Here is a 26,412-nt window from a genome sequence, read left to right on the forward strand (position 1 = left end):
TCAAAAAAAGTTTACATGATTCAAAACAAAACAACTCATTTGAATCCACTGCTTTCAGTCCCCCTATCATCATGCTCTTTGCACAATGAACAGTAAAGGATATGGCTCACTATCAGCCACTCAAAAGCCAAGTAGTCATGGGCAACTTAAGCGATCCTTTCTCATCCCCACATTGCATAAACAGAAAAAACAGAAACAGTGATACTTCATAGATAGTACACTCAGTTAGTAAACATTCAGATATAGCTACTCCAAACAGCCGAAACATTAATGAACTGAACTCAGTTGAAAAAAGGATGCCAAAGATTGTAATGAACCTTACAATGATTCTAACCCCAGTATTTGGCACAAGTATTCAATCCACATCAGAAACTTATATCACCAGATGTTGAAGATTCACATTTGGCTGAATGAAACAGTGTTAACAGTCCTTGGTTTCAAGACTTCATTATACTACAGCTCCATTGATAATGAATTACAAGCGTTTCCAAGTTTGCCATAGAAATAGCAGCAAATTATATCAATGTCCTCCATGCACCATGAGCAATCCACTTAAACAAAAAGAAATATATCATTTTACAGAGACTATCTTCCTTAGTCATAACATGAAATGCAGGTCTGTTAACATACGAGGGGTGATTGATAAGTTTGTGGCCTAAGGTAGAAGGAGTCAATTTTAGAAAACCTAGCACATTTATTTTTCAAGCAACATACATCAAAGTTGCTGGTGAACGCAGCAGGCCAAGCAGCATCTGTAGGAAGAGGTGCAGTCGACGTTTCAGGCCGAGACCCTTCGTCAGGACTAACTGAAGGAAGAGTGAGTAAGGGATTTGAAAGTTGGAGGGGGAGGGGGAGATCCAAAATGATAGGAGAAGACAGGAGGGGGAGGGATAGAGCCGAGAGCTGGACAGGTGATAGGCAAAAGGGGATACAAGAGGATCATGGGACAGGAGGTCCGGGAAGAAAGACAAGGGGGGGGATGCCCCAGAGGATGGGCAAGAGGTATATTCAGAGGGACAGAGGGAGAAAAAGGAGAGTGAAAGAATGTGAGCATAAAAATGAGTAACAGATGGGGTACGAGGGGGAGGTGGGGCCTCAGCGGAAGTTAGAGAAGTCGATGTTCATGCCATCAGGTTGGAGACTACCCAGACGGAATATAAGGTGTTGTTCCTCCAACCTGAGTGTGGCTTCATCTTTACAGTAGAGGAGGCCATGGATAGACATGTCAGAATGGGAATGGGATGTGGAATTAAAATGGGTAGCCACTGGGAGATCCTGCTTTCTCTGGCGGACAGAGCGTAGATGTTCAGCAAAGCGGTCTCCCAGTCTGCGTCGGGTCTCGCCAATATATAAAAGGCCACATCGGGAGCACCGGACGCAGTATATCACCCCAGTCGACTCACAGGTGAAGTGATGCCTCACCTGGAAGGACTGTTTGGGGCCCTGAATGGTGGTAAGGGAGGAAGTGTAAGGGCATGTGTAGCACTTGTTCCGCTTACATGGATAAGTGCCAGGAGGGAGATCAGTGGGGAGGGATGGGGGGGACGAATGGACAAGGGAGTTGTGTAGGGAGCAATCCCTGTGGAATGCAGAGAGAGGGAGGGAGGGAAAGATGTGCTTAGTGGTGGGATCCCGTTGGAGGTGGCGGAAGTTACGGAGAATAATATGTTGGACCCAGAGGCTGGTGTGGTGGTAGGTGAGGACCAGGGGAACCCTATTCCTAGTGGGGTGGTGGGAGGATGGAGTGAGAGCAGATGTACGTGAAATGGGGGAGATGCGTTTAAGAGCAGAGTTGATAGTGGAGGAAGGGAAGCCCCTTTCTTTAAAAAAGGAAGACATCTCCCTCGTCCTAGAATGAAAAGCCTCATCCTGAGAGCAGATGCGGCGGAGACAGAGGAATTGCGAGAAGGGGATGGCATTTTTGCAAGAGACAGGGTGAGAAGAGGAATAGTCCAGATAGCTGTGAGAGTCAGTAGGCTTATAGTAGACATCAGTGGATAAGCTGTCTCCAGAGACAGAGACAGAAAGATCTAGAAAGGGGAGGGAGGTGTCGGAAATGGACCAGATAAACTTGAGGGCAGGGTGAAAGTTGGAAGTCAACGAGTTCTGCATGCGTGCAGGAAGCAGCACCAATGCAGTCGTCGATGTAGCGAAGGAAAAGTGGGGGACAGATACCAGAATAGGCACGGAACATAGATTGTTCCACAAAGCCAACAAAAAGGCAGGCATAGCTAGGACCCATACAGGTGCCCATAGCTACACCTTTAGTTTGGAGGAAGTGGGAGGAGCAAAAGGAGAAATTATTAAGAGTAAGGACTAATTCCGCTAGACGGAGCAGAGTGGTGGTAGAGGGGAACTGATTAAGTCTGGAATCCAAAAAGAAGCGTAGAGCTTTGAGACCTTCCTGATGGGGGATGGAAGTATATAAGGACTGGACATCCATGGTGAAAATAAAGCGGTGGGGGTCAGGGAACTTAAAATCATCGAAAAGTTTAAGAGCGTGGGAAGTGTCACGAACATAGGTCGGAAGGGATTGAACAAGGGGTGATAAAACAGTGTCGAGGTATGCAGAAACGAGTTCGGTGGGGCAGGAGCAAGCTGAGACAATAGGTTGGCCAGGACAGGCAGGTTTGTGGATCTTGGGTAGGAGGTAGAAACGGGAAGTGCGGGGTGTGGGAACTGTAAGGTTGGTAGCAGTGGATGGGAGATCCCCTGAGCGGATGAAGTCGGTGATGGTGTGGGAGACAATGGCCTGGTGCTCCTTAGTGGGGTCACGATCGAGGGGTAAATAAGAAGAGGTATCCGCGAGTTGTCGCTGTGCCTCGGCAAGGTAGAGGTCAGTACGCCAGACTACAACAGCACCCCCCTTATCGGCGGGTTTAATAATAAGGTTAGGATTAGTGCGGAGGGAGTGGAGAGCAGAGCGTTCCGAAGGAGTGAGGTTGGAATGGGGGCAAGGTGCGGTGAAGTCGAGACGGTTGATGTCCCGTCGGCAGTTAGCAATAAAGAGATCCAGAGCAGGCAGAAGACCAGAGCGGGGTGTCCATGAAGAAGAGGAGGGTTGAAGACGGGAGAAGGGGTCATCGGTAGGGGTGGAAGAGTCCTTGCCGAAGAAGTAGGCTCGGAGACGGAGACAGCGGAAGAAAAGTTCCGCATCATGGCAAATACGGAACTCGCTGAGGTGTGGGCGAAGGGGGACAAACGTGAGGCCCTTACTGAGCACAGAGCGTTCTGCCTCCGACAGTTGAAGGTCAAAGGGGATGGTATAGACCCGGCACGGATGAGAGCTGGGATCAGAGCGGGGAGGGGGGAGGCTGGTGGTGTCAGTGGAGAGGGGAGGGTTGGGGTGACAGGAAGATGGAGCCTCTGAGGGCCCAGGAGTTGACGGTGGGATCTGAGGAAGACGGGGCTGCGGAGTGGTGGTGGGGGAAGAGGAGACGGGAGTCACAATAGCAGCACATAAAGACCCGGCCTGGAGTTCAAGGCTGGAGTCGCAGTTGGTGGTTGCGCAATCGCTGTGAAGACATACATTTATTTTTCAACATAGTTCCCTCCTACATTTACACACTTAGTCCAACAGTCGTGGAGCATACGGATCTTGGGCCTCCAGAAAGTGTCCACAGCAGGGGTGATTGATAAGTTTGTGGCCTAAGGTAGAAGGAAATAAGTTATTAACTTCAAACTTTCTGCATAATCACTCAAAGAGTTGAACTGCGCATGCATGTAACGAGAGCTGTATAACTCATCTCCTTCTACCTTAGGCCACGAACTTATCAATCACCCCTCATATTTTCATTTATTTATACTTATAATTTCACTGGCTTTGAGAAAGTTATCAACTTCTTTCACAACATTTCCATTGCTTATTCCACAACATGAATGAGCAAATTAAAAATAAAGCTAGAAGACTGGAAATTAATCACCAGTCAGTTTGGGCTGGCCTTTGCCAAGCTGAGCTGACAAGTAGCTGGTGGTTCCTCAGAAGTCGATACAATTTCTTGAACTTCTGTGTATATTCAATTACGCAAGTGCAAGGTGAGCTGGACATGTCAGCTTACCTGACCTCCCACTCCACTGCTGGACTCATGGAGCTCAGCAATAGTGCTCAGGAGGATACAGGATGCAGCATCTTTGATTGACACAATACGAGACTGTTATGTGCACAGTGGCCACATTAGTTAGAAGAAGATAACACTTTTAATCACTTGCTGATATTTACATCGACGCTGGTAAATTTTATCTCCACTCTCTCCATCATCAAGTCTGTAGTAGGCAGCTTTCACTACAGAATGTTGCAGGATGGCACCAGCATACAACGCTCCCTCAGTCGACATCTTCCAGGTAGCAAACAAAAATAATTTATTTTACTTCTTTTACGTCTGCTTTTCACCTTAAATGTGTTTCTGGAAGTGTCAGAGCCTGCAATTTACAGCTTGGAGATAGTTTGAATGATCCAGTGCTTTGCTGGCTCTGAGAAGATTCCAGGAAGTGAGTGCCTACTCAGGTAGCCTCGATGCGAAGAAACTTTGAGACATGGAGACATGGCATGAGCCGATATTCAACTCCATTTTGCCTTTTAAAGCATCCATTAATCATTGATTAAAGCATTGAGGAAGACTGAGACATTGAGGTGAATGCAGAAGGCAAGTGAGCGTTCACCACCAACTACCTGCCTTTTGATCGCTGCCAGAGTCTGCGAGCAGCATTTTACTACGTGGTTTGCGATGGCAGGTGAATAGGACTCTCTGCCTCACGTGGTGTCCTTCTCTTTCGATAAGTGTCAGTGATACCATAGGATGATATCGTAGTTCTGCGGTTATGGATTGGACTACTGCGTTAATGGACTATGGACTTTTTCAAATTTATGGGTTTTATATTGTTTTTTTAAATCGCCCATTCCTTTTCAGTTTTGTTGTGCAATGGGAAGGTGTTTGGGGTTGATATTCTGTTAGAAATTTTTGTGTGGGGAGGGGTTGTTCTTGAGAGTCAGTGTTCATGTACCATTTTGTGTGGAGGAGAGGGTGCTTTGGTGGGGGGGTAGGTTTGATGTTTCTCTCTGAATGATTTTCATGTCCTTTCTTTGTTTCGTGGCTATCTGGAGAAGACAAATCTCACAGTTGTTTATAGATGCATGTTTTGATAATAAATTAACCTTCGAACCTTTGAGAAACTATCAAATCACCACCTCAACTTGTGATGGGCATTCAATTATTGTCTCAGGTTTTGTAAAGCTTGCTTTCTAAACAAAGCAGCTGCCACTTGAAAGATCACAAACAAATGTCAGAAAATTTCCAACTAACAGATTGTTTAGTTTCTGGTCATAACATGGAAGTCAGTCTTCAGTTCCGAAAATGTCATGTAATCAATTTGATGTTAAAAACACAGCTTTGCAAACAATGTCTTTATGGCTCCTCAGACTTGCTGACTCATACCTCAAGGTTTAACTGCTTGAGCGATGCAGTAGAAGATAATGGGTTGTGTAATTTGGCTTGTTTCAAACAGACAAGCTGACTACGTTGCTTAGTTCAAGGAAGCTTGCAGAACAGATGGATAATAACACTTAGCATATTAAATAACTATCTATTACTACTGGGAGTTTTATGTACTCAAGCAAGTTAGTTTTACAGCATTAATTGAGAACTCTGTCTCCAAGATACTTTTAGACCACTTGTGTAAATGGACAGCTGAGGAAATACATATGCATGTGAAGTTACCCAAGTGGTAGAAAAAAGGTATAAATGTAGAGAGCAATTTAGATTAATTAGAAATAAGGTAAGGAACATCATGCATCATGAAAGAAACAAGGTGTGAACTAGAATCTATTCCTCTAGCTTTGGTTTCCATGACAGACAACTTGTTCATCTGCAACTCGTTGGCATGTCTTTTTAGCTTACAGGATTGTACCTATGTTTTGGAAATCTTTTGTACTTTGTGTTTTAGAAATGGCTTGTAATTTGGAAACAGTTAATACAGAAATTAGATTAGATTAGATTATGAGGACACTTAGTCCTCGTTTATTGTGATTTACAAATGCATGCATTCAGAAAAGATACAATGTTCCTCCAGTATGATATCACAGAAACACAGGACAGACCAAGACTAAAACTGACAAAAACCACATAATTATAACATAAAGTTACAACAGTGCAAAGCAATACCATAATTTGATAAAGAGCAGACCGTGGGCACGGTAAAAAAAAGTCTCAAAGTCCAAATAGCCCATCATCTCACGCAGACGGTAGAAGGGAGAAACTCTCCCTGCCATGAAACTTCAGCACCGCAAACTTGCCAATGCAGCATCCTGGAAGCACCCAACCACAGCAGACTCGGAGTCTGTCTGAGAACTTTGAGCCTCCGACCAGCCCTCCGACACCGAGCACCATCTCTGCCGAGCGTTTCAACCCCGCCCCAGCCACCGAGCAACAAGCAAAGCCAAGGACTCGGGGCCTTCCCCTCCTGAGATTCAGGATCACACAGTAACAGCAGCAGTGAAACAGCCATTTCAGAAGTTTTACCAGATGTTCCTCCACACTCTTACGTCTGTCACCATCAAATCAGGATTGTGCACGGCACCCTACTTGACAGACAACAGATATTCATCACCGGAGTGGCCACTGCACACTGCATCGCGCCGCCATCTCCTCCTCCTCCTCCTCCTCCTCCTCCTCCACTGAAATCCTCAGTGTTTTAAATGTGCTTTAAGAATGTTGTCTGAAGTTATGCAGATATCACTGAAAATAAATGAACTGTATTTTAAACTACTTTGTTAGCTGTTAGAATCTTTTTCTCGGTAGGGAGAGGGGACCCACCGCTCAAATAGTGCGTATTGGCAGCTAAACTCACTAAGCTCACCATGGAGAATAAACAGGGAAGTAAACTAGTCTTTGAAGATTGTGTAGTCACAGTTTAATCTCCCTTCAGTGAGAGTACTCATGGCTATTTATATCGGATAGGGCTGAAGGTCTAGTTTGAGTCAGCAAACCCAACAGCATCACAGTCTAAGCATAAAGGTATGAAGACATAACCACTACCAAAAGTCACACACCATCCACAGTTAGACTTTAATTTTACTTCATTGTCACTGAATTGAATTGACTTTATTACTTACATCCTTCATATACATGAGGAGTAAAAATCAAATCTGGTTCAAACTTAATACAATTTTCTTCCGAACCGTAATGTGTACAGGTGTCTCCCGCTTTTCGGACGTTCGCTTTACGAAACCTCACTGTTACGAAAGACCGACATTAGTACCCTGTTTGCGCTTTCAGAAGGTGTTTTCACTGTTATGTAAAAAAAAGCAGCACGCGATAAAAGGCAGCGCGCCGCGCGCCCCGAGCAGCCACTCTCCCCGGATTTGGAACTGCATTCTCGCCGGCATTGCTTAACCACGGGCCTGTGAGCAGCCGCTTGCAAGATGAGTTCTACGGTATTGGAAAAGCCTAAAAGAGCTCGTAAGGGTGTTACACTTAGCGTAAAACTAGACATAATTAAGCGTTTTGATCGTGGCGAACGAAGTAAGGACTAAGTGAGTTTGGCTTGTGGAAGCTGACGAACATGATGTTGAAGAGGTTTCGGCATCCCATGACCAAGAACTGATAGATGAAGAGCTGATGCAATTGGAAGAGGAAAGGATAACAATCGAAACCGAATGCAGTAGCAAACGGACCGAAAGTGACCGCGTGAGATTTTCGCTGCAATGATAAAGTACGACTTTAATTTTGAAAGGGTACGTAGGTTTAGGGGATATTTGCAGGATGGTTTGAGTCCTTATAAAGAACTGTGTGATAGAAAAATGCACGAGGCTCAGCAGTCAAGCAAGCCTTCCGCATCAGCCACAGCAGACGATGAACCTCGACCTTCGACATCGAGGCAGGCAGTCACAGGAGAAGATGCGCTGCCTGCTGTAATGGAAACAGACGACGAGATGACACCCCAATGTCCCACCACCCCACGATTCATGGAGAATGCAGTGGTAGCCGGGAGGCACACAGCACATCTTTAAGAAAAAAGCCGAAATAAACATACTAATTAATTAGGTGCCGCCCGACACGTAATTAATTAGCATGTTTATTTCGGCTTTTTTCTTAAATGTGCTGGATGCCTCCCGGCTACCGCTGCCCATGCTTTGCGGTTCGGTATCTGTCGGCGACCCGGAGGGTGGGGGCCACTGCACCACCCAACCTGCAACGACTCAGTCTAACACACCATCATCAGTGTGCTTGGCGCTGAACCAATTCCAGTAAGTGATACTACACTGTACATACATTATTTCTACTTTATATGGGCTGTGTATTTTTACGTGTTATTTGGTATGATTTGGCAGCTTCACAGCTTAAAGGTTACTGGAGAGCGCTTGCGCCATGTTTTTGCCGACAGCGCTTGCGCGAGATTTTCGCTACAGAGAACAGTTCAGTAATGATTGTGGATAAGTATTTCTACTTTATATAGGCTGTGTATTTATCATATCATTCCTGCTTTTACTATATGTTACTATTATTTTAGGTTTTATGTGTTATTTGGCATGATTTGGTAGGTTATTTTTGGGTCTGCGAACGCTCACAAATTTTTCCCATATAAATAAATGGTAATTGCTTCTTCACTTTATGACATTTCAGCTTACGAACCATTTCATAGGAACACTCTACCTTCAGATGGCGGGGGAAACCTGCACTTTAATCACACAATGTAAGGATATGGACCTTGTGTTGGCAAAAGGGTTTCTGTGGTGGACTACTTTTTCCTTTTATGTTCATATTAACTTTGTTCAGTTCTTAACATAAAATGGGCCATTTTCATTTAAGTTCAAAAAGCAGAAGGGGAAGAATAGTATTTTGCCTAATCATATTTCCCTCGGGGTCAATAAAGTATGACTATGACTATATTTAAGTAGCTAAACTAATTTGTTAAACAGTTGTAACACCCTGGGAAAGGTTTCACTGCTAATGTAATGGTTTCTCTTTAGAAACAGTGTTTGGGTTATGACTAGAGATAATGGGAGCTTTGGAATGTGCGCTGTCCAATGAGGGGAATGTTTTTCTTTCTTGCATTTCTGAGAGTGAGGGATTCGCAGGCTTTTGTTCGGCGGAAGATGGAGAGAGAAGATGCCAGAACAGAGAGATTGTAGACTGAAGGACGGAGTGGATGTGGAATGGGGCCGGGAGTCAACGATGCCCAGGGGAAATCGATGGAGAAGTAATGGATGGGAAGCCGTGAGCTCCAACGTGCACATTAGACTATTTCATTAAAATTTCTCTTTTTGTTTTTCTTTACTGCCCCTAGTCAAATTAAGAAATATAAAGCTAAATTGTTTAATTACATGTAGTGTACTGTTTGTTATTTCGTGGTACTGATTTGTTACAGGGAAAAACATCATGCAGCATCCACATAAACAAGATTTCACAAGTTCGGCAGGGCCGGATACTGTCTTTCCCTACACTAACGCCGCCGGTCGACCCTGAGGGTTAAAATTGTGGGGGCTTGTCCAAGATTGATCCCGCTGGATGCTGTGTGATTGCCCTGAGCACTGAACCAGTGGGTTGTGTGTTTCAAGTCTGTACTAGTGTGGATGCTGCCGGGGTGGAGCGGTGGTGTTCATCCACTGGGGTTACTGGTAACTAGCGCGTGCGAGTTGAGTGGGGTAGATATTTGTACTCCAGATGAATTGTTAATTCGCCTGTTAAGTACTGTTAAAGTTGTCGGCAAAGTTACGATTGCGGGGCAGAGGTCTGATAAAGTGGCGGGCACAGAGCTCATTTTACTAGTGCTGACGTCATGGCAGTGGACCTGCCCGGTACTACTGGTGCCCCAGGTGAGGTGGGGCCATGGACTGTCTGTACTTTCAGGGAGGAGGAGAGTATAGCGGTGAGGGCTGAATCACAAGTCGAGTTTCCCGTACCTGAGGCCGGAGACTTCAAAGACAGGGTTCTATTGTTTCTGGGGAGTGAGGGGAAGGAATGGTCAGATTTGGAATGTCTAATTAGTCCCCATCCCCCAGGGAAGAGTGAGAATTCTGAGTTAGTATCTGCCCTTACCTTCCTGGTGAATAAATGGAAAAATGCCCAGGTCCAAAGTCCCAGCTATGGCAGGCTCTACCTATTCTCAGGAACGAAACCCACCCCTAAAGGGGAGAAGGAGTATGAGACTTGGGCAGAGCAGACCTCTCAGTTGTTAGGTGAGTGCCAGTGCTCTGATTAAAGTGCTAAAACACCAGAGGCTGGTTGAAAGTTTGAGTGGGCCAGCTGCTGCCACGGTGAGAGCCGTGAAGTTCCAATATACCCAAGCCAAGGCTGCCAATTACATGGGAGCACTGGAAAATGCATTTGGCATGACAGGAAGCCCAATGGAGCTCATGGCGGGGTTTCAGAACATGCGTCAGGAGAAGGGGGAGAAGCTTTCTGCCTACATCTTTCGGCTAGAGAGGCAGCTAAATTGCTTGCGGTGCAGAGGGGCCATTCAGGCGGTTGAGGTGGATCAGTTAAGAATGGATCAGATAGCAAAAGGTGCCCAGGACCTGATCGCTTGGGGTCTCCAACTTTCTCGTAAGACGCAGCACCCCCCCCCCCCCCGTTTGTTGAGCTGATCAGAGAAGTACGAGAGGAGGACAATGTGTCAGAGGCGCAGGAGGCCTCTGACAGTAGGGTACAATCCTCGGTCGTGGTCCCCTGCAGTGAAGTGACCGCGGACAGCCTGCCCTGGGGAATAGTAGAGGAGATTGTGGCAGAGTTGAGAACTGAGATGTCCCAGTTGTTATCAGCGGGTGTGCCCCCCCACCCCCCCATATGATGGAGCTGATAGACAGACTATGCGGAAGGCTGCTAGCAGTGGATGTCACGTGAGAATTGGAGCAGCCGGTATTGTCTGTTATAACTGTTGTGAAGAGAGACACTGTTTGTTATTTCATGGCACTGATTTGTAACAGGGGAAAACATCACGCAGCATCCACAAAAACGAGATTTCACAAGATTTGGCGGGGCCAGAGACGGTCTTACCCTAGACTAACGCCACCGGCCGACCTTGAGGGTTACACAGACTAGACACTATGTTGATGAAAGCAAACTGAGTATAGAAATTAACGCAAGTTCAAAGAACAACACTTCAACGGTTGTAGTCTGCAAAACTCAACATCGAACTCAAACTTTAGATAATTTGTTCCATCTTTTTGGTTTGCATCAGGATTGGCCATCTTTGCCTGCTATCCCATTTTTTCTCCCATTTGTACAGCCTGGTTATTTGAATATTCCCAATTGGCCACACAATTAATATCATATTAGGGACCTTATAAAATTACACCTACCAGATACAGAGAGCTGAAAAGCCAAACTCCTACATCTGAGAGACATCTCACAGGTAAAGTACTGTAATGTTATAAACAAGCAGATCTAGGGCTTCAGATCAAACACCTTCTGGAATTCCTGATGGCACTGGCGACTTCTAAATCATAAAGCAAGCCCTAAAATGTGAGCAAATACAAATCAGTAAATCGGTTAACTTTCCTTATGCCGGTAACCCCTACGTTTAACATCAACCTCATCTTGGACTTGTTATACCGATATAATTTTTCATTGCTCATATCTGAAACATCAGAAATATTGAGTGGATTGTAGTAGTTCCACAGTAAGCTGCCAGTTCAAAGTAAGATCAATTTCACCTATTATTCCATGTAGAGATTCACAGAGAGACTGCATCACTTTATTTTCCAACTTCACCCATGAAAAAATACAGATTCCTTTAAACACAATGTAAAGGTGTAATGAACATGCTAATTTTCATATTATTAAAAGAGCTACAGATAAAAAAAAATCAATCTTGCAGTTCTCAAACTAATCTTAAGGAAAATAAATGAAAGTGACCTTAAACACCTGCATCAAATTCATGCAATAGTATCACCTACCATCACATCTAATCCACAATGAAATCTGACATAATTTTGTATCTGCATACTAGTTCAAAGTTACGTTGCACATGGTGAATACCACCAAGATGTCAACAGCCTTCCTGTACATTCCTGAACAGAAAAAAGTTCTTTAACTGAGAAAATGTATAACTGGTGACGTGACCTTCCCCAAACGTAAAACACTATCATATTCCTGATTTGGTTACATAAACTATGACAATAAAGTGCAATGTTGACAAAAACAAAGCCTACTTCCATCCACTGAGTATGCTTTTACCGTTTGCAACATTAGGCAAGATGAACACTGCCCACACATCAACACACATGAAAACAAAATGAGAAATTCTGCAGATGCTGAAAAACCGAAGCAACACATACAAATGCTGAGGAACACAGCAGGTCAGGCACTATCTATGGCAATGAATAAAAAAGCTGAGGCCCTTCTTCAGCACTGGAAAGGAAGGGGGAAGGCACCTGAATAAAAAGATGGGGGGGGGAGGGGAAGGAAGCTAGCACCAAGGTGATAGGTGAAACCAAGTGGGTAGGAAAGGTGAAGGCTGGAAAGAAACAAATCTGATAGGAGAGGGGAGTTCACCGTAGGAGAAAAGGAAGGACAAGGAAAACCATGGGCTGGTGAGAAGAGGTAAGTGGCCAGAGTGAGGAGCAGAACCAGAGGAGAGGGGGAGGGAATTCTTTTTTTACCGGAAGGAGAAATCGATAATCATGCCATCAGGTTGGAGGCTACCCACATGGAATATAAGGTGTTGCTCCTCCACCCTGCAGGTGGCCTCATCGTGGCACAAGAGGAGGCCGTGGACCAACATGTTGAAACAGGAATGAGAATCAGAATTAAAATGTTTGGAGCAAAGGTGCTCGACAAAGTGGTCCCCAAACTTGCAATGGGTCTCACAATGTAGAGGAGGCTGCATCGGGAGCACCAAACACAACTGATCAACCCCTGCAGATTTCACAGTCTCAGCAGGAAAGACTGTTTGGGACCCTGAATACAGGTGACAGTGGAGGTGAATGGGCAGGTGTAGCACTTGGTTGTTTGCAGGGACAAGTGCCGGAGGGAAATTAGAGAGGTAGGGATGAACAAGGAAATCATGGAGGGAGTGATCCCTGAAGAAAACTGGTGAAGGGGAAGCTAATGTTTGGTGCTGTCTACATATATACGGTATAAATGGGCTATTGATAAACAAAGCTTGTTCCTGTTAAAGTGAAAACATTAATAAAGTTCTTCTTTCTGCTGCCTAGTCAATGCACCTGGCTTGAGCTAAAACAGGGCAGCTAAAAAATCATTCTCTTTGGTCAAAATCCTCCTTGGCATTATATCCATTTTGTCCTCTGATAACTAACCACAACACACATTAAAAGATTGATATAGTTGCTAAAGGTCAATTACCTCAGCCCTACGGCATTATTATGCCATTCCTTAAAGTTACAATGCCCTTCCTTCCAATAAAACGGGAATTTTCAACCCCGGGTTCACGGACCCCTTGGTTAATGGTATTGGCCCATAGCATATAAAAGGTTAGAAATGGGAATGTGCAATGTTCCATTCCAATTGCAACACTCCAGCAAGTGAAGCTTGGTAATTTAAAGGTTACAAGGCTACAAAATAAAAGAATGGATAGTGTATATTGCCTCCCAGACATTTAGAAGCTGCCAAACATAACAATGGTTGAAGATCCAAGGGACTGATTTGTGATTTAATTCAAAGAATAAAGCTCCAGTGTTCATTGATCACAGGATTCTGACTCTGCAAGAAACTAGTAAATTTCTATTTAAGGTTCAATGAAATGAGAATAACTACATTTTATAACAAAAGTAGCACAAAATAAGGGACAATATCCTGATGTAACACATTCTCAGCTTCATTTACTGGCAGGAATGAATGGTTGTAATAAAATAAGAAACAGTGAGTCAACGCCAAGATTACTCCAACTGAATCCAGGGCATCGATAGCAGCCAGAAGAGCTGGTATTAAGAAATACTGAAAAGGCTACCTTCAGAAAGTAAAATAGCTAAGAAATGAAACTTTAATCAGACTCATGAGTGGAACAAGATCCTAGCATGAACTGTCAGGAGAAATCAACTCAATGCTCTTTAATGGAGGTGATATTGTAGATGAACTACTGGCTGCTACAGTAACACAAAGATGACCAAACTGGTAAGAGAAGGACTGTGGTGATTCACTACCACCTTCTGAAAGACAGACAATAACAGACAATAAATGCTGGCCTCTTCCAGCAATGTGCTGAGCCCCCAAGGCATTACTTAGATTTCCATATATTACAGCTGTCAAAGGAACATGCTGGACCTTGTTTACACAACCATTCCTGACGCATACCGGGCAGAGACCCGCTCCCACCTTGGTTACTCAGACCACATCTCTGTTATGCTCATCCCAGCACACAGACCGCTCATTAGGCACTCCAGACCAGTTCAAAAGCAGGTGAAAACCTGGCCAGCAGGAGCCATCTCTGCTCTTCAAGACTGCTTTGAGCACACTGACTGGCACATGTTCAGGGAGGCTGCAACCAATAGCGACTCTACCAACTTAGAGGAGTACACGGCATCAGTGACTACCGACATCAGCAAGTGCATTGATGACATCACTGTGGCCAAGACCATCACTACACGCGCTAATCAGAAGCCATGGATGACTGCGGAAGTGCCTGCGCTGCTGAGGACCCGTGACTCTGCCTTCAGAGCAGGCGACAAGGCAGCCCTAACAACAGCGAAGGCCAAACAGTCCCAGGCCATCAGAGGGGCAAAGCATGCACACGCCCAGCAAATCCACAGCCACTTCCAGGACAGTGGCGACACGCAGCGCATGTGGCAGGGCATTCAGGACATCACCAACTACAAGACAACACCAACTGCCTGTGCTGGAGATGCCTCCCTCCCAGATGTGTTGAACAACTTCTACGCTCGTTTTGAGGTGGAAAATGACATGGCAGCGAGGAAGACCACTCCTTCTCCAAATGACCAGGTGCTGTGTCTTACTGTGGCCGATGTGAGGAGAACCCTGTGCAGGGTCAACCCACGGAAGGCTGCTGGACCAGACAATATTCCTGGCAGAGTGCTTAGAGGATGTGTAGACCAGCTAGCTGAGATTCTCACTGACATCCTCAACATCTCCCTGAGCAGCACCATCGTTCCTACATGCTTCAAGGCCGCCACCATCGTCCCCGTGCCGAAGAAGTCTTCAGTGTACTGCCTCTTACTGTCCCGTCGTACTCACATCCATCATCATAAAGTGTTTCAAGAGGCTTGTCATGAGGCACATCAAGACCCCGCTGCCCTCCTCACTGAACCCCTGCAGTTCGCGTACCATCCCAACCGTTCAACAGACGACGCCATTGTCATCACCCTCCACCTGGCCCTAACCCACCTGGACAAAAAAGACATGTACGTTCGAATGCTGTTCATGGACTTCAGTTCAGCATTCAACACAATCATTCCTCAGAAACTGATTGGAAAGCTGAGCCTACTGGGTCTGAACACCTCCCTCTGCAACTGGATCCTAGAATTCCTGACTGGGAGACCTCAGTCAGTCCGGATTGGAAGCAGCATCTCCAACACCATCACACTGAGCACGGGGGCCCCCCAGGGCTGTGTGCTCAGTCCACTGCTGTTCACTCTGCTGACCCACGACTGTGCAGTAACACACAACTCAAACTACATCATTAAGTTCGCCGATGACACGACTGTGGTGGGTCTCATCAGCAAGAACAACGAGTCAGCATACAGAGAGGAGGTGCAGTGGCTAACGGACTGGTGCAGAGCCAACAACCTGTCTTTGAATATGAACAAAACAAGAATTGTTTGTTGACTTCAGGAGGACACGGAGCAACCACTCTCCACTGAACATCGACACCTCCTCCGTAGAGATAATTTTGAGCACCAAATTTCTTGGTGTTCACCTGGCGGAGAATCTCAGCTGGTCCCTCAACACCAGCTCCATAGCAAAGAAAGCCCGGCAGTGTCTCTACTTTCTGCGAAGGCTGAGAAAAGTCCATCTCCCATCCCCCACCCTCACCACATTCTACAGAGGTTGTATTGAGAGCATCCTGAGCAGCTGCATCACTGCCTGGTTCGGAAATTGCACCATCTCGGATCGCAAGACCCTGCAGCGGCCTCTCTTCCCGACATTACAGACATTTACATCACACGCTGCATCCGTAAAGCAAACAGCATTACGAAGGACCCCACGCACCCCTCATACAAACTCTTCTCCCTCCTGCCATCTGGCAAAAGGCACCGAAGCATTCAGGCTCTCACAACCAGACTATGTAACAGTTTCTTCCCCCAAGTCATCAGACTCCTCAATACCCAGAGGCTAGACTGACACCAACCTACTGCCCTCTGCTGTGCATATTGACTTTTTATTATTTATTGTAATGCCTGCACTGTTTTGCGCACTTTATGCAGTCCTGGGTAGGTCTGTAGTCTAGTGTAGTTTTTGTGTTGTTTTACGTAGTTCAGTGTAGTTTTTGTATTGTTTCATGTAGCACCATGGTTCTGAAAAATGTTGTCTCGTTTTTGCTGTGTACTGTACCAGCAGTTACGGTCGAAATGACAATAAAAAGTGACTTGACTTGACTTGGATTGTACACATACAGAAGTTTTATTTCACTGATCTCAGCATGTTAAATCTAATTTTGAACAAGACCAGAATCTTTCAACCAACTCCAGTCCTTCAGTTCACCTTCAAGGTGGCCACATTACTGATGTCTTTTGCAAATACACAAGTATCTGGCAAGTCCGTTTTCAGTGTAAACTGTCTGCGGTAGAATGGGCGAGAGAAACCACATAAAGTAGTATGAGCAACGCAGACATGCTGCTTTTGCAGAATTTGTACTACTCAAGCTTCTACTCCACTTCAATAGCTTGACTCTGCACATGGTTCCCACACCAAGTATGAATAAAGCATTAGCAAGAGGAAGTGATCACAAACAAAATTCTCAAGGCCAGATTTGAAATGCCCCCAGAAAGGTCCTGAAACACATCTTTGAGCCTCCCTTGGAGTGCTTTCCGTCTTTTAGCTCAATGATGCAATTGCCAGCTTTCTGCAATGTCATCAGCCAAAATATGAATGCTCGGAGTTCCTACCCATTGCAAGAACATCAGAGCCTGAGCATTTATTTTGGCATCTTATAAGAAATAGTAGTAGGAGTGGACCACATGGCCACTCAAACTGGCATCACCATAAAATGAAATCAAGGCTGATCCTCATGAGCTTCCACAATCCAAATGCAAGTGGTGCAATTTCGTTGCACGGTATCTGCGTACCATTGCTGTCTGCATGCATAATTGCGATCTGAATGACTACCATCATCGCATGTATTTGAAAGTAATCTGCCAAATGTTACAGTTCATCTGAATATTCTGACATTGACATCAACAACAAAGGGCGGTATTGCTACGATGGGAGAAATGTTTTCTGTGAGAACATTTTGGTCATGCTCAGGTATGGTGCATCACTTCTTCATTCATAACTTTGATTGTGAGATCAAAGTGTCACAAGCTGAAGAAGAGTCATCTATAATTCAGTACAATGGATTGCAGTTAATTGGGCCATTGGTTAATCAAGGAAGCCGCTTATTTGGGACAACTCTTAAAGAACAAACACGAATTGAGAAACTTGCTGGGATTCCCCTGGTTTATTTGGGTCACTATGCCACTTAATTGGGGCAAGAGACTGTTGCCAAACAAATTCTAACTAGTGTCAGTTGAATGTGTTTGTGTTCAAAAAGCAGAAGTTTTTCTCACTGATAGTTGGCAAGAAATGAACAATAAGACAGTTCAGAATTGTTTTGCTTACTGTGGTTTCAAGCATTCAGGCTTGGAGATGTCAGAAACGGCCAGGCGTGAAAATGAAATTTTTTCACTCATTTTCAGCAAGTTAGAAACAACAAAGAATTTGAAGGTATTGTCAATAATCTTAAATATTACAAAGAAAATGAAGGTTTGGAGGATGCAATCATCAATAGCATTGTATGAAGCCAGTTCATTATCTGCACTAGGTGCTTGCACTGATATCGTTCATTGCTTGCACTGGATGAATTCCTCCATTGATAACTGTTAGGAACTAATGCACAGTTTTATAGTACTGTAGTACTATTGGTAGTGTTCTAATTTGTTTTGTACTCCATTTAAATACATAGTTTGTTACTTAATTTGTTATTTCTACACTCTTTCCATGGTCAGGGCATGAAGAGATACAGGGAGAAGGTCGGAGATTGGGGCTGAGAGGAAAATTGGATCAGCCACGATGAAATGGCAGAGCAAATTCGACGGGCCAATGGCCTAATTCTGCTTCTATATCTTATAGTGTCATGGAGGCTTCAGTTAATTGAAGAAACCACTTAATTGGACCAAAATATACTGGTCCCGATGTGTCCCAATTAACCAGAATTCACTGTACATGCAAGAATCAGAAACAGTATTCAGCAAACAAAGCATTATCTGCATCAGTAAACTCCTCATATTTAACAGCCTGGAATCCTGTGATGATTATTTAGTCATTTCCTGACTACTGATAGCAAAATTCCTGCCATACTTCCGCTGAAGCCTTGTAGAAATTAATGAACAAGAGATCGTAACTGGGTATTAGAACCATCCCAGGAAACCACTGATACAGTCATCATAGTTCAATGGCTATGTGAAACTCCAGGACTAAACTTAAATATTTACATAATTACATGTGGTGTCACAGCAAAAACCTTGCACTCAACATTAGTAAGACCAAAGAATTGATTATGGACCAGAAAGGGTAAGATGAGGGAGCACACACCAGTCCTCAGAGGGATCATAAGTGAGCACTTTCAAGTTCCTGTGTGTCAGCATCTCTGAGATCTATTCTGGACCCAACATATCAATGCAGTTACAAAGAAGACATGACAGCAGATATATTTCATTAGGAGTTTGAGGAGATTTGGTGTGTCACCAAAGACTCTTGCAAATTACTGTGGAAACAGTACACAGGATCAAAATAAGGTGCAGAAAGTAGTAATCTCAGTCAGCTCCATCATGGGCACTAACCTCCCCAACATCTAGGAGCAAGGAGCAATGCCTCTAAAAGGCGGCATCCATCACCAAGGACCCCCAAAACCCAGGACAAGCCCTCTTCCCAATGCTATCATCAGGGAGAGATACAGAAGCCTGAAGGCACAAACTCAATGATTCAGAAACAGCTTCTTCCTCTCTGCCACCTGATTTCTAAATGGACATTGAACCCATGAACACCACCTTACTGCATTTTTTTCTCTTTTTGCACTTCTTATTTAACTTTTTAATATTATCTACTTCTTATTGTAAATGCAGGTTTTTTTGATTATATATTGCATTGTACTGCTGTCTCATATCAACAAATTTCACCACTGATTCTGATTTTCATTGACCTGACATAAACATTTGATGCGGTCAACAGGGTCAACAGGAGAGGAGGCCTTTGGCTGGAGAAATCCCTCGCAGTAGTTCGGAATTCTTTGATGCCAAACTCATTCGTGTTACGAGTCATTTGTCGGTCATTTAAACATTCACTGACACTACAGGAATCAATTCTCAACGTTTCCATAACCGGAACTTCTTCGCAAGGAGGAAGCTACATTCAACACATCTCAAAACGAACCACTAACGGACAAACGAAGCATGAAATTCGCGTGAAACAAATCAGAAGAAAATACTGTGGGGTCCTTGGATGATGCAGATTAAATGACAACAGCTGCCAGTTTATAACATTACTAAAAACTACATTTCATAAATTAATTGGATAACATTACAACCCAATGTCACCGAAAGCATCGTTGCCGTTCACAGAAACCGATGGTCACTTTCACTGGCCTTTAAATAAAGTATGTCACTCAATCTGCAATTACACGATCAGGAGCCTCGGCAAAACTTGCGGTCTTCGTGGAAGGCCGACACGTTACAGAGTCAGATCCCACCGGAACAGGAGCTGGCCTACTGCGGGCCTCCCGACACTCACCCCAATCCCGGTCCCAGGACCCGCTGCCAATCTCGCAGCCCGCGACGTTCATGAGCTCACTGAAGTCGGCCGCCATGCCCCGGCTTCCCGATCCGTTCTGGTGCCCTCCCTGGTTTATTTCCTCTCCTAGTTGTGTCAGATTGCTTCGTCTCCGGTTTATTTCCTCTCCTGGTTGAATCCCGGTTTAGTTCCTCGTCGCCCTTGTTTCGGGTCTCAGGCTTTCCGTCACAAACAACACGTCCTACTTCACCATAACTCTTTGACGACTACGGCGAGTCCGGGTGGGTCAATCAGCGGCAGTTCAAAATCGCGCAATTTGACCAGCGAGAAGTTGGCGGATGCGCTTATCATCTGTCAGTCCGCTTCACGGCGGGGGTATACCTGCTGGGGGATTGTGACCCCACTGAAGTGAATACATTCCCTGTTCTGGAGATAAACTACGACAATGCATATCAACTTCTTACTTTGACTCCAGTCCCGATGAGGGGTCTCGGCCCGAGGCATCGACTGTTTAACTCCTTTCCATAGCTGCTGCCTGACCTGCTGAGTTCCTCCTGCATTTTGAGTGTGTTGCTTGGATTTCCATCATCTGCAGATTTTCTCTTGTTTCTGACTGGTCAAGTTTTGTTCCTTCTATTTTTATGTTTTAATTCTTTTCAGAAAAAAGTATTTTAATCACTAATTATTTTTATTCAAAATAATCAAGAGAATTTAAAAGTCTCTGAACATTCGAGTTTGAAAAATTGTTGCACAGCCTTGTTAAGTGGCAAGGAATATGGAAGGACCTTCAGATGCTGAGATGTCAACAGTACAGGACGTGAAAAAAACAGCAAAAGCAGCAGGCAGAACATAGACTAGTACAGGATGGAGATTCCATCATTAGTTGCAAATCCATGGGTCTAACAAGCTCTTAGTGCTGCTGTCCTATCTGCCTCCACCACTTCCCCTGGCAGCCCAATTTAAGCACCCACCAGTCTCTGCAAAAACAGATCTTGCCGCGCACATTTCCTTTAATTTTTTACCCTCACACCTTAATTTTATGTCCTCTAGTACTTGATATTTCTATCCTGGGAAAAATATTCTGACCGCCTGCCCTATCTATACCTCCCATAATTATACAGATGTCACTCTCCCTATTGTTAATTTCCTATCCTTCTCCCAGTTTCCTTTGATTGTGCCACGGTTCCGACCACTAATTTCCCATTTGCTTCTAATTCTCTTTGATGAAGACACACCTGGTTTCCATCAAGACCTGCAGCATAAGAACCCCGGCGTTACAACCACAAGTCGCCAGATCATTAGTTTTGCCTGTGCGGTAATTAGCGTTTCCCAGCCGCTTAAGACCATGTGATCTAAGTTTTGCTCCAGTTTCAAGGTTTACCTATGAACTCTGTCTCCGTGTCAAGATCCCTCCTGTTTGCTGTTCAACGTTCACGTCCGCGTAAGCATCCTAACTCAATTTCCGTGCCTGTGTCCTGCACTTGGGTTTGCTTCATTCGCTCATTGGAACAGAACGATCTGGCCACAATGGACCCAGCAGACACGAATACCCTGCAACAAGCCCTCCCCAGCCAGGGCTCCCTGCTGGTTTGCACAATCAACTTCTCCGGGATGTCATGGAGAACCTTCGTTCCTTGTCTGCTAACGTAACGAAGATCGGTGACCAGGTGGACCATGTATCCACTCATTTTACCCCATCCACTCCTGGAACTCTGTCTAACCAGCCCAGACAGCCTGTAGTAGCAACCCGCTATGTGTCAGCAACACCCCTGTCAAGAGAGCCGCACGTACCTGAACCAGAACACTACGCTGGGGATTTGGGGAAGTGCCGGGCCTTCCTTCTGCAATGCTCCTTGGTGTTTGAACAGCAGACATCCACGTACTCCATGGATAAGTCAAAGATAGCTTATATCACGGGGTTGTTGCGGGGAAGTGCCTTAGCGCGAGCTACAGCTGTTTCGGATAATCAACTGGATATCTGCTCTTCTTTCCCCACCTTTATCGCGGAAATGAGAAAGATCTTTGACCACTCGATCCATGGTAAAGATGCCGCTAAGCATCTATTCACTCTCCATCAGGGCTCACGCAGTGTTGCCGATTATTCTGTGGAGTTCCGGACATTAGCAGCCGACTCGGGGTGGAACGCTGAGGCACTCCAAGGGGTATTTCGGAATGGTCTCAGCAATGTGGTGAAAGACGAGTTGGCAGCAAGAGATGACACCGACAGCCTGGATTGCTAGATCTGCCTAGCCACCAGGTTGGACAATCGTCTTCGAGAATGCCATAGGGAAAGAACTGGTCGACTACCACCTTTGATCATGGCACTCTTTACTGTCTCCCACCTGCACAAGTCTCTCTTCTCCTCCTGCTCCTAGAATAGCTCCCAGCCCGGCCGTTTCCACCACCCCAGGACAGGAACCCATGCAGCTAGGACAGAACTGTCTTTCTCCCACAGAGCGACTCCGGAGATTGAGAGTGGGGGAGTGTCTCTATTGCAGCCAGTCCGGCCACTTCCGTGCCACCTGCCCCCTTCAGCCAAAAGGGAAGGCTCATCAGTAGAAAGGGGGACCCTGGTGAGCCAGACAACATTCCCTTCTGTCCCCCGAACCTGGATGCAAATCCAAGCTACTTTACGTTACAACCAACAGTCCCTGCCTCTGTCAGCTCTAGTGGCTCCGGCGCTGAGGGAAACCTTTTGGATGGAAACATAGCTTCCCGGGCCGGAATTCCTCAGGAGTCATTGAGTACCCCTCTGGAAGCCTGGGCACTGGACGGTAGACTCCTGGCCCGAGTCACACACTGCACACCAGCCCTATTTCTTATTCTCTCCCAGAACCATGGGGAACAGGTACAATTTAACCTAATTTCCTCTCCTCAAGCTCCTCTAGTTTTTGGGTATCCCTGGTAAACTGCCATAATCCCCACATTGACTGGTCCACCGGGAAGATAGTCAGCTGGAGTCTGTTCTGTCACTCCACTTGTCCACAATTGGCCCTTTTCCCTATGAAAGTCATCGCGACCTCATCTGCCGCTGAAACTGCTGACTTATCCAAGGTTCCAGCAGAGTATCATGATCTGGGAGAAGTGTTTAGCGAACAACGGGCTCTTTCCCTGCCTCCACACTGCCCTTACGATTGCGCAATTGACCTTCTCCCTCGAGCCCTCTACCCACCAGTCGGCTGTATAACCTGTCCCAGCTAGAAAGTGAAGCAATGGAGGCCTACCTTAATGACTGTCTCGCGGCAGGCATGATCCAACCCTCAGCTTCCCCTGTTGGTGCAGGTTTCTTCTTTGTGGGGAAGAAAGACGGCTCACTGCATCCTTGCATTGACTACCGGGGCCTGAATAGCATAACCATAAAGAATAAGTATCCGCTGCCCCTTATCAACTCTGCTTTCGAACCCCTTCACGGAGCCGCCATCTTCTCTAAGTTGGATCTACCAAGTGCCTACCACCTGGTCAGGATAAGGGAGGGAGATGAGTGGAAAACAGCTTTTAACACCCCTCTTCGGCACATCGAATACCTGGTCATGCCATTCGGTCTCACCAATGCCCCCGCCGTCTTCCAAGCCTTGATAAACGATGTCCTTAGGGACCTTATTAACTGTTTCATTTTTGTTTATTTGGACGACATCTTAATCTTCTCCCGCAGTCTTAGGAACACACCCACTATGTCCGTCAGGTTCTGCAGAGGTTTTGGGAGAACAAACTATTTGTGAAGGCTGAGAAGTGCAAGTTTCATGTCCCTTCTGTCAGTTTCTTAGGGTACATCATCAAGAGCGGGCAAGTGAAGGCAGATCCTGAAAAGATCTAGGTGGTGGTGGGGTGGCCAAAACCCACGACACTCAAGCAACTCCAGCCACTTCAGGGGTTCGCAAACTTTTATTGTCACTTCATCAAGGATTACAGCCGGGTGGCAGCGCCCCTTACTCGACTCACATCTCCTACGACCCCTTTTCACTGGGACCCCGAAGCAGACTCAGCCTTCTCTGAGCTGAAGAGGGGTTTCACCTCTGCTCCCATCCTGGTCCAACCTGACCCCTCTTATCAATTCATTGTGGAAGTTGACGCCTCCAACTCTGGGTGGGAGCGGTCCTTTCCCAACGCTCTGACCCAGACCAAAAGCCCTGTCCCTGGGTCTTCTTTTCTCGCCGGCTATCCCCACCGAACAGAACTACGACATAGGGAACAGGGAGTTACTAGCCGTCAAACTCACTTTGGAGGAGTGGAGGCACTGGCTGGAGGGAGCAGAACATCCATTAATCATCTGGACAGATCACAAGAATCTCACATGCATCCAAACCGCCAAACACCTGAATTCCTGGTGTTACGTACCCCGTAACTGGGTTGCCAAACCAGCAGAAATGGATCACTCAGTTGGAGTCTGGAGTACTAGAACTAAGAAAGTTTTATTAAAGAAACAAGCAACACAGTAATCGAAAGGATAATAAATGCAACAATTCAACAATGATAACCACACATGTGCACAGAATTAAGATAACAGCATCAATCAAGCTCTATCGTTGTCTAGGGGTAAATGACCAATTTCAAAATGACTCAAAGTTCAGTCCAGTTTGTAGTTCAGTTCGCAGTAATCGTTGCCATGGCGATGGACAAGGTGGGGGAAGAGAGACAGAGAGAACAACTCATCATTCAGCACAGCTTCACTCACAGACCAGCGAGATTGCTCACGAGCAACTTTTGGGTGGGTCCTTGGTGATGTCACCTGAGGTCACCGACTGTGACCCCTCCTCCAGATGCGGTCGATCCTCTGCAGTGAACCCGGCACCCAGGCAAGGGCGGACACACACCGGGTTCCCGCTGATCGTACCTTTCCACCCCGTGCGTTGTCCGGTACTTCTCACCACTCGTGAGAGGCGCACCGCTTCCAGGGTCTCGTTACCTCGGGTGGCGTGTGTGTCGCCTTAGCGAACCTGTCCCTTTTTATCCCCCTGCTGGGGTATCGCCTGTCCATCACTTCAAACAGTTCAGGGTTCAAAGGGGGGAGCCGCTCCAGACAGCTCTCCCTCCCACATCCCTTCATTACACATCTCCAGACGCTGCTCCATTGTTCCTTATCTCTCCTTCCCCTGAGGGCAGGTGGCAGACCAACTGCTGATGCCACTGATGCTAGCCCAGGCCAGCAAACATCTTAATTTTATGTGTATTCTCGTAACACTTCCCCCCTTTAAGGATTTTTACCGGGAGGTAAAAATTACAAACATGACTACATTATCTGATACATACACAATATACATCTTTAACAGTTATTTAGCTAATACAGAGAATTTGAAGCTGTCAACACCTTGACAGACAGTCATCACATTTTCTGTTCCTTTTCCACGTGTTACTAATAATCCCTTAGACCAGGCTCCAACTCAGCAAACTTCATAGTGGCCAAAAACACTGATGAATTGCGACCAATGTAACCTCTCATCTGGTTTTGTCCCGGACCACAACAACAAGGGTTGTCCCATTCCGACTCAATTTTCTCTCGCAAGGGCTTAGTAGGAGGGGGACGGGTATTGACCACAGAGTTATTGCAAAACTTCCTGCAGTACCCCACCATCTCCAAAAGCCTTCTGAGGGCCCTCTTGTCTGTCGGGGTTGGGAGGTCAGCGATAGCCTGCACTGTAGCTTGCATCACTGCCAGCTGCCCCTGTGTCACCACAATTCCCAGGTAAGTGACCCTTGTGTGGCCGAATTCATTTTTTTCAAGGTTCACTATCAAGCTGGCTTCAGACAGCCGTATTAAATTGCCAATACACACCTCTGTGGTCATCAGCCCTTTAGTCACTGAATTACTCGAAAAATATGGGTGTTGTTTACTTGGCCGCCCTATTGTAACCACAATCACCCAACGTCCCAGTTCTTTGCATTTCCTCGGGACAATCAAACACATAGGTGCGAGTCGTTTAATTACTCCTTCGGGGATTAAGGGAGAGACCTTATCAGTAGACCTGGCCAAAACAATAGCCTTCTCCCATCTGACCGATCCCATCCTAATCTTTTCAAAATGGTTTTTTCCTCTTAGCAGGGGGCCCCTAGCTTCATTGATTTCCACGCTAACACCGACTAGGTTTGTTAGCATATCAAAAGCCGGTGACCGTCTCAGTTCGCGTCGGTCATGATCAATAACATTCTTCCCCCTGGGCAGCCGGTAAATCTCTTTCATGATTCCACCAACTGTTTCCTCCAGCACCGCAAAATGTCCACCGGGGGGTACCTCGTGGGCCATGTTAAAAACCTCATCCCCATAACTCTTTTGCACCACCCCCCATTCCTCATCTGCGGGTACTGTACTTGATTTCCCTTTCTTCCTTAGCACTTCCTCCTCCGCACAATAGCTTGTCAAGGCTGTGTCAGAGAGAGCGGTCTCGGCAAAAACCATCAGCCCCTCGTCTCGCTCCTGCGTCTGCACAAATTCTTTCCTGGCTACTGCTACGTCCGTCCCAGCTCCCTCACTACCTCTTATCTCACTACACCCTGTCTCATACAAGGTTGGCAGAAATGTTTC

General features: G+C 45.9%; 1 protein-coding gene across 1 annotated transcript in view; it reads right to left on the reverse strand.

Moving 5' to 3' along the window:
• Window positions 1-20,151, reverse strand: part of atf6 (activating transcription factor 6) — a 423,807-nt gene extending 403,656 nt beyond the window's left edge. Inside the window, exon 1 of the mRNA XM_063063732.1 lies at window positions 19,896-20,151. Coding sequence (XP_062919802.1) covers window positions 19,896-19,971 — 76 coding nt within the window. The 5' untranslated portion in view covers window positions 19,972-20,151. The remainder of the gene's footprint in view (window positions 1-19,895) is intronic.
• Between the last annotated feature and the right edge of the window lie 6,261 nt (window positions 20,152-26,412).

The sequence above is a fragment of the Mobula hypostoma genome, chromosome 12, assembly GCF_963921235.1.
Source record: "Mobula hypostoma chromosome 12, sMobHyp1.1, whole genome shotgun sequence".
Lineage (NCBI taxonomy): Eukaryota > Metazoa > Chordata > Chondrichthyes > Myliobatiformes > Myliobatidae > Mobula > Mobula hypostoma.